The sequence below is a fragment of the Phoxinus phoxinus genome (assembly GCF_949152265.1).
Source record: "Phoxinus phoxinus genome assembly, chromosome: 4".
Classification (NCBI taxonomy): Eukaryota; Metazoa; Chordata; class Actinopteri; order Cypriniformes; family Leuciscidae; genus Phoxinus; species Phoxinus phoxinus.
Window position 1 is genome coordinate 20,731,676 of NC_136879.1, and position 12,060 is coordinate 20,743,735.

The window sequence follows — 12,060 nt, forward strand, 5'->3', positions numbered from 1 at the left end:
TTGTGTGGGTCATTTATAATTTTATTGTCATTTTAATGCAAGTACAACAAGCCAGATCAGTTCACAGGTTGCTTGCTCTTACAATACATGTCAATTAAAAATACAACACATTATTTGGCCTTCCAATCATATCCAGAACATGTCTTTGGTGAAATTCAGAATGATTCCAGATCAGCTTATTTCATTGCATTGGTTTCAGTAGTTTAATGACAAATTCTGTAAAGTTCCTTAAAGCACCAGTTCACCAAATTACATCTTTACTTTTAAAGTAACCAATTATTTTACATTATTTGAAGCTGCATCTTTAATACATGCTAGTAATTTGAAAGATAAAACTGGGGAGTATAGGATGTTCAACACATTAGATCTAGGCTAAATGCGTTTCCATCTTAACCTTCACTGTATTGATCCTTCAGTAATGAATTCAGCAAGACAAGGGAAGATTTTGAAGTGATGAATGGACACAAATGAGTCAATCTGGATACAGTTGTGCTCTGTTAATTAGTTTAGTTTAAAAGCATGATGTTGATCAGACCCGTTCAGTGTTTACAGTCCAAATCTATATAGCAAATGACCCAAACTCCAATTAATATTGACTTAAATAAAAAATACATATAATTACATCCAAAACACAGCATTGAAAAAGGCAATAATGCAGCAGTTAAAACATCCGTAACTTCGTTTACATTTCTATTGGTTCAGGATAAGAGAGGGAGGAGTCATCTCAGCCAAGAGAAGACGCGTATAAACGTAAAATCAATCCCTACTGAATACATTGTTCTAAATCTGCCTGATGCTGGTACGAAATCTTATTTAAGAGTCCTAAATTAGGGCATCAAACCACAATGTTAACTGATCACAATTCATAAATACACCTCAGAGCGATCAAGACTACAGCAGGCCATCCACGATCCGTTTTAAGTGCCATGAGCATCTGATGCCATGTGTTGAATTAGGCCAGTCTAACCTGGAGAGATTTATGAACCATTATGTTTCTAATGGTGCCTTAAAAATTAGTAGTATGCCTTCAATCAAATGTTCCAGAACACGCATTTGTTTGTGGTTTGGTTTCAGTTCAGGTATGTTCAAATTCGACTGTTCCAGGACAAAGGAAGACAAAAAAAAGGCAATACAATCAAATACAAACGACCATGTCATTCTGTTTTGTTGCATCTTGACTCAGAAAATAACTCTAAAATAAATATGAGCTACGATTTCACAGGACGGAGTTTGGTTTGGTTTATATATAAAAGTGTAGTTTTGGACTGCAGAAACAGAAAACAAACATACTGGGCCCACATTTTGGTTTCACTTCTGTTGATATGTCACGTAATATAAATGATGATTCCGTATTCTTCACAAAAACCTGTAAGCTCTACAATTAAAAAGATTTAGACTAAGACATGTCCTTTCTACAACTGGCTAACAGTAAATTGTTGTGTTTACGTTATTTGTGTCACAGCGACGGACACCCAAAAGTTTGATTTTAAATTTCTATCATGTACTAGAACATAAATGCAATAAACAGACACTCTATAACCCTCTAATATATTTTAAATAAAAACTTGATTTTCAGGCCTTAGTGACACGTGTAGAAACTTAAACCAGTTTTGTAATCAGTGAAAGTTGTTTTCCACCTTTCACAGGTGTCGACATACTAGTTTCAGTCACGCAACACAAACCCTCGACGGTTACTTCAACTACTGTATGAAAACGGAGCGATTAGCTAAGCTAACTAACCTACGCTCTAACCGCCGCGGTGTGTTAGGAGGAACGGTGAATGGTGCCTATGTCTACCGAAGATACATTCAGTCAGGAGATACCGTGTCATTTTCTTGTGCTGGTTTATACAACAGTCCGTTTTCATTCAGCCATGTTAGGAAATGTTTCGTTCTCTGTGTGAGCAGCACAAGGTCATCTTTTTGTCCACACGTTGCGTCGATACAAATTAATGATAGAAACGTCTATTCGAGTCACGTCTTTAGTTATGTACACGTCATTGTTGCACTGATTTTTTCATTTTTATCAAAAAGCAAGAAACAGGACCAACACAAGTACGTTATAGCATCATACACCAAATTTTGCATGCTTTTCTTTACGCGTATGGACTTCGGATTACTTAGAATTGATTTTTAAAGAAGCAATACGAGAAAAATATCCTAAGCTTCCGGGTAGTATTGTTGGATGAACGTTCGTGGTACATTTAAAACACTGATTCAGTTTCTTACGGTGTGTGATTGAGACTAATAATCTACCAGAATGTTTGATGGTTTAGTTATATGTGAATACAAACCTCGTTCCTTTTGAAGTCTTATTAAAACAGAATGAGTCTAGTAGTTTATTTTTCGAAGAGTTTGTCTTAGAGGGCCAAAACGTCTCGATTTCCCTCCCGGGTTTCTGTAGTGAACTCAAAAATATATTATTTCATTCATATCACAGATTCACCATGAAATAAACTCTGCTTTGAAAATAGAAATGACAAAAACAAACCATTCATGTCGAACATGTTTAGCTTCTTTGAAACACGTTGTTCATTCGGAAAGAATGCGTGACACATATTCCAAGATTTTAAAACCGCCGAACATGCTCGGCACGGCCACACCCTCATGAACGAAAGCAAAAACCGGGGGATAAAGGAGCTCTCGGTGGTCTGCGGATTCTCTTATTGGTGTTCTCTCTCCCTGATGAGAGAGTAGTATGCAAACGTTTTACTACAAACTCCCTATTTACGTGCCGGGTTTGTTGTACATTTTGAACATCGGTCATATAGACATACATAGAGTACGAGGGAGAGGGGGGTTGCAGTGGAAACCCCAATCGAAAATACGGGAGGCGAGAGGGGAGGGCATGGCCTTGAGACTGCAGAACCCTCCTCAGTTCATTTGCTCGAAGAATTTGTAAGTGGGGTTTTCATAGCCGTGATTCTGCATCTTATTGAGCTGTCTTTCCTCGGGGGTCAGCATGGGGTCGACCTGCTGGGAAAGAGACGGAGACAAGACAGGGAAAGAATCGCTTAAAATGGAGCATAAGTGAATTTAAATGGGAAGAATTAATGAACAGAAAGATTTTAACAAGTTGGCCATGAGCAAAAATTTAATCATTACGATGGGCACATCTGAGCAAGCTTCCCTTATGGAAAAACATTACAAAATGTAACATTATTGGAGATTTATACTATATAAGTTTATCAAAACATATATGTTGCAATCTGCATATGTTTCTACAAATACACAAACAGCATCATTATCCATTGCATACATGCTTTATTCTGTCAAATATTTGTGTATAACAATGATCTATCATCAGTACATCATTTAACATAATATAATTATCTACCATGTGTGTATAATGACCTACCATCTAAACTTGGCATCATGTTTTTGAGAAAAAATAAATAAATAAAAGTCACTTATCTCTTTATATCTACTGATTGTGACTTTAAATCTCACATTGACTTCATATCTCACAACTGAGACTATTTCTCATAATTGCAGTTTTATATCTCATAACTGCAGCTTTAGATTACACAAATGCAACTATTTATTATTATCTTATTCACATTAATTATATATATATATATTCCTGCTCTGAACTGAAGCAGAAACAGCCCACTATCTCTTCTCAAAATAATTTAACTAAAATCATTATTTCATGTCTATTGAAATATTTATTGGGTAAAAGAAACCCTAATCAAGTCTCTGACATTATATATATGATTCATATAGGCCTATATTATTTATCTTTTACAAATTTCACATACAAACTACATTAATTATGAGATATTTGGCAGAATATGTAACTTTTTAGTACAGATTAAATAATAAATTCTGCTTCATGTTTTAACTTTTACAGTTATACTTCCCCTATCAAATCAAAATATCAGAATGCAAAAATTTATAGATATCAAAACAGATAGCAGAAGGAAGCTGCTTGGGGTTTGGTTGTTACTTCCTCATGTTCCGTGGAAATCGATAGCCAATCTAATTTTATTACTTGAATGGGTCAAGATATATACATGAGGCTGTCACATTAAAAAACACAAACACAGCCAGAAGCCGTAGTGACGTCGGGGTTTGACCCCATTTCTTGAACGTACTGCTTCAAAAACAAGCCATTTCGACATCCTGTCAGCTGAACTCTCACCTCTACTATGCCGTGGCTGATGGTTCCATATGGCTTACGGCGGACTAGCAACAAGCTGATGACCATCACCATAGCGATAGCCACGGCAACCACCAGCAGCCCCACCATTGCCCCGCGGTTAAACGTCTCCAAAACGTCCGGCTGCTGTGATAGGGAAAAAAAAGAAGAGGAAATTACTTTAACATTCAACAGTACTGTATACAGGGAACATATTAGCACCTGAGGGGGCATAACTTTATTTGTATAAAATGGAAATCCATCCTACTTAATCATCTACTGCTCTATTGTTCTTTTATACCCGTCAGAACCCTTACAGAAAAAAAAGGGAATATACTGCAAAATATAATGCAATTTATTACAACACACACACGCACGCACGCACGCACGCACGCACGCACGCACGCACGCACACACAGGTGTGCTTGTATTATTGTGAACTAGCCTGGAAATGTGAAACATTTATAATGTAAATAATTAAAAAATATAAGAAATATAGTACGTTATTATTACTATATATATGAGTGTTTATGCTGCATGAGTACATATACTGTATCTGCAATATATTACACATGCAGTACCATATTCGATCACATATACATCTATGTATTATGAAGTCTGTTACTGAATATAAAATTACATACATAATAATATATTAGTAAATATATTGTCACATGTTTTCTTAATACATGAAAAGAGGCAATTCTTTATGCATTATTCAATAATTTAATATATTGTAATATATTAACACAGTTTATTATTCTGTATATTTTCAAATATGCTGTTAAACCTTAATATATTGATCATTCATAAGGAAATATTTTCTTTTCATAAGGGGTGTGCAATTTTGGAGAGGCTAGCAAAAGCAAGCTAGTTTTGAAAGCATAATATTCCACCCTAGAACTTTGGAATGAGACGGTCTAGTATGCATGGCTAAGTCACACATGTTCCTGTATATGTAAATGTAAATGTATATTTTTTCATATTTATACCACTTCTATTATTGATTGCTATCAGGATGTGAAGAGAGTTTCAACCAGTATAACAAAAAGTGTTTATGAAAAACATTGCCTATCCAATAGCTTTAAGTAATGCCTTTGCAATGCGCTTTCTGAACATGAAAGTAGAATGAGACAAGTTTGGTGCAGTAATTTTCCAAGAGCTCAAAGAAGAAAACTTAACATTAAACATCATAAAACAAATGAATTCACAAATGAAAGCCTTTAAACGCTCACCAGCTCATCTCTCTGGATTCCTGGTGACTTGTAGACCACCTGCTTCAGCTCTACAGAGGTGTTGATCTGAGGAACACAGACTTTATTGTGTGAGATATTGTGCTTGGTATTAAAAAGGAATTTAAAAATCTATGCCAGAGAGCATTTTTATTAGAGAAATTTCATCTATGAAGTTTGTGTTCATTCAAACTCAAATGGTGACATCCAGTGGTCAAGTTGCAAAACTGCAGAAATCCCATACTGTCTTGTTAGAGTAGCATACTGACATACTACTCTATTAGTCCAGTACAAAGTACATACAGCATAATGTGCATAGTGTGCACATTTTCTGTTGCAATAAAATACTGCAAATTACTGTAAAATACTGCATACTGTAAAATACTACAGCGCATACTGCATACTGTAAAATACTACAGCGCATACTGCATACTGCAACCCAAAAAGTAATGCTTTTGACTATACTATCAATCTCCAATATGATTTGATGAGACGACCAGAAAAGACATTTTTGAAGTGAAGAGTGCTCTTGATTAATCCAAAATTAAATATAATAGACCCCCCCCCCCCCCCCCGTAATAAAAAAACTCCAGTAATAAAAGCACTTGCTGAGCAATACTGTACAAAATATACATGTAAATGTGTTATTCTGTGTCTCTTAGAGCAGATTTTGTCCTAACCTTCTCCTCGTATTCATAAGTTGGTCCTCTCTCAGATGTGGTGTAGTCGTACTCATCTGCTGATGAAACTGTGGACAGACAGAAGAGTGACCTTACAGTTACTCAACTTCATATACACTATAAATATATAACTAAAAACAAACTATGAAATGATTAGATTATATCACAGTAAGTGTGATCAGAGCTTTAGTATTTACCTTTCTTATCGCTAGGCTGGGGGTCTACATTGCCCAAAAATAAAGAGAAAGGATAAAGCATAGTTAGTATTTTCAGACTGTTAACATGCTTATTTCTGAGTTAAGCTCCACTTCTGCCCTCATAATGCACGTTTCGTGTATGTGTGCATGTTGTACCGATGCGTGGCGGGTAGGGGCGGTTCTGGAAAGCTCTGTCCTCTTCCTCCTCATCATCTCGCTCTTCCTCGCTCTCAGCAGGAAGCAGCTCTTCTGTGGTGCGCGTCTCAGAAAAGGAAGTGGTCATGAGTTCGCTGATGTCCCCTCTCTCTGTTCTCACTAACTCCTCTGCAGAGACAGTCAGGTTGAGTGAACGATTTTGAGAATTATTAGACTTTGAGGCAACAAAGGATTCACGAAAACACTTACGGATATCGTCGTGAAGTTTCTCAGCCAGGCCGGGGACTTTATAGAGCAGAGCCAGGCTTTGGTTCATCCTCTCTTCGATCACATGCAGGTGTGTGTACACCTTCAAACAGAAATTGCATTGCTTTTTTATTCATTTTTTTGTCATCTGACAAGATCAAGCAATACATCTGACACGTCTACAATGAGTGACAAGACATAAGTAGATCATTTGGGGTGCACAATATGGTGGCAGAAAAAAAGTGGAGGAAAATGGGCGAGATCCACGGAACAAGGAAACTAAAATATTGTTGTGCCATTGGATGTCAGAATCGGACTACAAAAAAAATGATGGTCTTTATTTTTATAGAACACCGTCATCTAAGATGCCCTTTGAAGCTAAACACAGACTTTTATGTTTGCAAGCCATTTAACAGACAGACTGGACTGAGCAAACCTGTGATGATTAGCCTAATATTAAAGTATGAATTTGATGTAAACAATATATCTATCAAAATATTCACATATGCAGTTCAAAGAGGGCATAATGTATTTGCCCTACAGTTACAGCATTAAACATTTTACATGAAAAATGTTATAGGTTTAAAAGTTATCTATCACAATTCTGGGAAAGAAGAAAATTCTGAAGAAAAATTCTCACAATTGTGTCTATATCTCACAATTCTGAGAAAAAAAGTAAAAAAAAAAGAACAGTCACATTCTGCCATTAGGTAGGCTCCGCCCACAAAACATGTCATCACTGTTTACAAACACCAAAATGGTTTGTTCCTGTCATGCTGTGCTAGGTAGCTCCGCCCACACTGAAATCTTATTGGCCTCATTGGAAGAACGGATAGAGATAGTGTCCCAAACCTGGAATTTCATCTGCTCAGCCTTTTGGGGGTCGGCAGACTCGATGTGCTGGTAATGACGAAGAGTGTGTCGTCGGTCCTTCTGCTCTGCGGCCATATAACGCTTCAGAGCCTGAAGCACGCGGTCTGGCTGTGTGTTTGAGTGTGAGGGAGAAAAACAAAGAGAAATAATGTCAAAAAGAGGGTGGGGGAGAATTAGAAACGCAATATTCAAAACATTCACATGCTATCAGTGTCGTACCTGTGGAGGGTCGCTCTGCACAGCGCTCAGGTAGCTCTCCAGAGCCAGTCTACGGTTGTTATTCAGGGTGGCAACCACACGGGCCAGGTGTGTCTCCACCAGCCTCTGCCTCTCGCCGGCTACCTGCTCCTCAAGGGTCTGTAAAACAGACTGGAAATGCTGGGAGGGAGAGAGATGGAGAACGATTTGAGAAGTGTCACAGTAATGACTGTAAACACATGAGGCAGCACTCCCTACACATTTTACTTTTGTATTGTGAGAGAACAGGAAAAAAACTTAAAACGTCCAACATGACTTGATTAGAGTGAATTAGAACTTGATTAGAATTAGACTTGAAAATGGTGCAATATCTGAATGTAATCTCACTTCTGAAAAACAGCATCCACTTTTGAAAGAAGAGTTTTCTTCAGGTTTATTCATTATTTAATGATAATGTATGCTACTTAAGTACTCGTGAAATCTCGTTTGCGACCCATTTTACCTCATAAATCTGGAAATTCAGAGAAAAAAATGTAGGTTGGGACTTTATTTTATCCTTCAGAACTGATTGGATTGTGACCCTGCAAAGCCCTGAATATGACATGCGGGGAAAACATGATGTATATTGTGGCCACAAATTAAGAATTCGTTCCCACGACTTAGTAACACTTCAGCATGTTTTACTAATTCGTTCCCTCGTTTTAAGTAAATCATGTGCACAATGTAAAAATTTGTTTCCTCGTTTTACTAAATCGTGGTCACGTTGTAATAATGGTTTAGTTAAATCAAACTTGGCCACGACTTACTAACCCAGCGAACAAATATTTTTGTCCTCATGTCATGTGCAGGGCTCCGTATAACCCACCCTTGAACGACATGAACTATGCCAATGCGGTGAGGTCATCCAGTCATTGGAACAGTAGGACAAAGAGCCTGTTTAAATCTAAGAGTCAATCATTATAGTCAGTAGAAAATAAATTATGAGTGTTTTTGTTTCAAGAATAATAATTTAAAAAATGTCTCAAAAGTGTAGAATACGACCCCTTTAACAGATACACATATAGTACGTTTTGGGTCGGTAAATGTTTTTTTTTGTTTTTGAAATAAGTATCTTATGCTCACCAAGCATTATTTGATCAAAATACAGTAATGTTATGAGATATTATTATAATTTTAAATAACTGTTTTAATATGAAAAATGTAATTTATTAATATGATTTCAAAGCTGAATTTTAAGCATCATTACTCCAGTCTTCAGAGTCACATGATCCTTCAGAAATCATTATTATATGATTTGCTGCTCAATAACCATTTCTCATTATTATCAATGTTGAAAACAGTTGTGCTGCTTAATGTTTTTGCGGAAACCATGAGACATTTTTGTTCATGATTCTTTGATAAACAGAAAGTTCAGAAGAACAGCCACTTCTTCTGAACTTCAAGTATTAATTTCTTTCAAACAGAAACATCTTACTGACCCCAAACTTTTGATCGGTAGTGTAAAAGCATGACTGAAATAGTAATTATTGTGTTTATTTTACCTCATTCAGTGCCTGGCGGTCTGACTTAGGCAGGTTCTTTGACTGGTTATCTGCCTCTGCCCACTCCTTCATGATCTGGATACACAAATAAAGTCACATGATTCCCATTCCTTCTTACACACTCTTCTGGGTCACATAAGGACTTATACTCATACCTAAAAAGTCATGCCTCCCTCACCTCATTGATGCGTTTCATTCGCCGTTCCTCCAGGTCCATCTTGGCACGCAGGAAGTTGGCATGTTCACTGTCGTCGCCCGGCATCTCGAAGTAAACATCCACGCCATCTGTAGGACGAGGAGTGGGCACTACCGGCAGGAGAGAAAGTCAAAGAGACTTGATTAAGCACCAATCAGGGATTATTCAATCAATTAATCTATTAAAGAGGGAAAGAAGGATCTCTACAGCTCAGTGAAACTAAAGTAGTGTCCGTACGAGCAGTGTGTTAACTTTAAATCTTCACTGTAGGGAGGGATTAAAGAGGAAGCATTAAAAATGCAACGTCATTTAACCTTATGCACCTCTGCTGAGTGTCTGTGTGTGTGTGTGAGAGACAATTTATGACTCCTGACACATGAAACGTCAGTTGTAAAGACTCACGGTTGTCCATCCGCGTTTGAGGTTGGGTGGAGGCTTTGGCAGTCTGGAGGTTCTTGTCGTAGTAGAAGTTGTCCATGTAGTCTTGGCCCTGGAAATGTGAGTCGATGGGATACTCATACTCTTCTTGGTCCTTTACTGTTGTGGCGGCTTCCTCCTCCTCAGCTTCCTCTACCACAGCTGCCTCTTCCTCATTCCCGTCCTCCTCCTCCTCATCATCCTCTTCCTCCTCAGCTTCTTCCTCCACTACCTCTTCCTCTTCTTCCTCCATGTCGTCTTCCTCGATATCCGTCTCAGGGGAGGGACTGGGAGTGGGTGGCGTCGTTTTCACACTGATCGAGCGGAAAGATTTTTGAAGTTAGTTGGTTTTTAACACATTTGGTCAGTTGTAGGTCAAGGTGCAATCGGTGTAGTCTAAATTCTCAAAGGAATGACTCTTATGAGATGATTCTTATTAGTGAATCAAACATGCAATGCAATCAGTGTAGTCTATTTCCCAAACAACTCTTCTGAGCTGATTCTTTTTAGTGAATCCAACATACAGGACAACCAGGGCTGTGTTTCCCAAAAGCATTGTTAGTCTGAGTTGATCATAGAGACCATTGGTGGCAATTGGTTCTACAATCAACTTAGGCTTACAATACTTTTGGGAAACGGAACCCAGTGTAGTCTGATTCTTCAACGAATTACTCATATTAGTTTGTTCTTTTTAATGACTCAAAAACATACACTGCAACTAGTGTAGTCTGATTCCTAAAAAGCAATTGACTCTTACGAGGCGATTCCTTTTAGTGAAACAAACACATACGGTGCAACCACCAGTGTAGTCTGATTCTTAAAATGAATTAATCTTTTGAGGTGGTTCTTTTTAGTGAATCAAACACATACAGTGCAACCAGTGTAGTCTGATTCTTGAGTCAATTATTTTAGTTAATCAAAAAGATACAGTGCAACCAGTGAAGTTTGATTGCCGAACAAGAGATGGTTCTTTTTAGTGAATCAAAAATATACAGCTACACAAACAGTGTAGTCTGATTTGTGAAGGAAAGCATCATGAGAGTCTATTCTTTTTACTGGATAGAACATACAGCGTAATTAGTCTAGTCTGATTCCCGAATTAATGATTCTTATGAGCTGACTGTTTTTAGTGAATAAAACATACAACATAACCAGTGCAGTCTGTTTCCAAGATGAAAGATTCATACAAGTCTGTTCTTTTTAATGATCAAAAACATTCAGCCCGACCAGCATAGTCTGATTCCCGCATGAATGATTATTATGAGCTGACAGTTTTTAGTGAATAAAACATACAGCAAAACCAGTGTAGTCTGTTTCCCAGATGAAAGATTCATACAAGTCTGTTCTTTTTAATGATCAAAAACATTCAGCTCATCCAGCACAGTCCGATTCCTGAATGGATGACTCTTATTAGGTCTTCTTTAGTGAATCAAAATTCACTGCAACCATTTGTCTGATTTCTGAACCAATGACTCTATTGAGTCGGTTCTTTTCAGTGAATCAAGAACAACTACAATAACTGTGAAACTTAAATTAGTTGAGTTAAGATAAGTTTTGCAAGAATTGTTTTAAATTAACAATTTAAATCTCATAATTTGTTGATGGAATTGCATTTATATTTTCTTAATATTTATTCCTAAAATAATTATAAATGGAGCCGTTAAGGAACCAGGATTGAAAATCGGAATTGAAATCAGAATCGTTAAAGGTTCTCTAAACGATCCTGGGTGACGTCACTTCTTGTTGACGTTCGAACAAAACGGAGGCTAGCTAGACCCTCCCTCCTCCTCATCCGTGCACTAACAACCCAAACCCCACCCCCAAATCCTTCTTGTCGGTTATTGGCTGGAACACTGTTTGTTATGTTTCGTGGTGCGGGTAGTCCAGTTTGTTTTTGTTGCTGTTTGTGGAGCCTGGGGTGTCTACAGAGACCGCGTTTTTTTTAGAGTGTGTTCAGGAGACAGACAGCTAGCAGATAGTAAGAAGATATTTGCTGTATGTGACAAAAAAATGTTTGGCCTAAAAAATGCGTGACATCGCTTAGCCTTAGAGCACCTTTAAATTCTTCGGTTACACTTTATTTTAAGGTGTTATTATTACAGTGTAATTATAGATTTAAGTACTGAGCAATAATATTACATGTAGTTACTATAGGGTTAGGGTAGGATTAGGATTTGGTTGAGG

At 37.4% G+C, this 12,060-nt stretch overlaps 1 protein-coding gene across 2 annotated transcripts in view; it reads right to left on the reverse strand.

Moving 5' to 3' along the window:
- Positions 1 to 12,060, reverse strand: part of aplp1 (amyloid beta (A4) precursor-like protein 1) — a 53,857-nt gene continuing 41,797 nt past the window's right edge. The window contains exons 6-17 of one of the 2 annotated variants that reach the window (XM_079610538.1): positions 9,862 to 10,190; positions 9,442 to 9,569; positions 9,264 to 9,338; positions 7,744 to 7,902; positions 7,504 to 7,632; positions 6,655 to 6,754; positions 6,406 to 6,573; positions 6,250 to 6,273; positions 6,053 to 6,120; positions 5,376 to 5,441; positions 4,144 to 4,287; positions 1 to 2,975 (exon numbers count right to left, since the gene is read on the reverse strand). In XM_079610538.1, coding sequence (XP_079466664.1) covers positions 2,874 to 2,975; positions 4,144 to 4,287; positions 5,376 to 5,441; positions 6,053 to 6,120; positions 6,250 to 6,273; positions 6,406 to 6,573; positions 6,655 to 6,754; positions 7,504 to 7,632; positions 7,744 to 7,902; positions 9,264 to 9,338; positions 9,442 to 9,569; positions 9,862 to 10,190 — 1,492 coding nt within the window. In that variant the 3' untranslated portion in view covers positions 1 to 2,873. The remainder of the gene's footprint in view (positions 2,976 to 4,143; positions 4,288 to 5,375; positions 5,442 to 6,052; positions 6,121 to 6,249; positions 6,274 to 6,405; positions 6,574 to 6,654; positions 6,755 to 7,503; positions 7,633 to 7,743; positions 7,903 to 9,263; positions 9,339 to 9,441; positions 9,570 to 9,861; positions 10,191 to 12,060) is intronic. The other variant, XM_079610539.1, reaches the window with a different exon arrangement.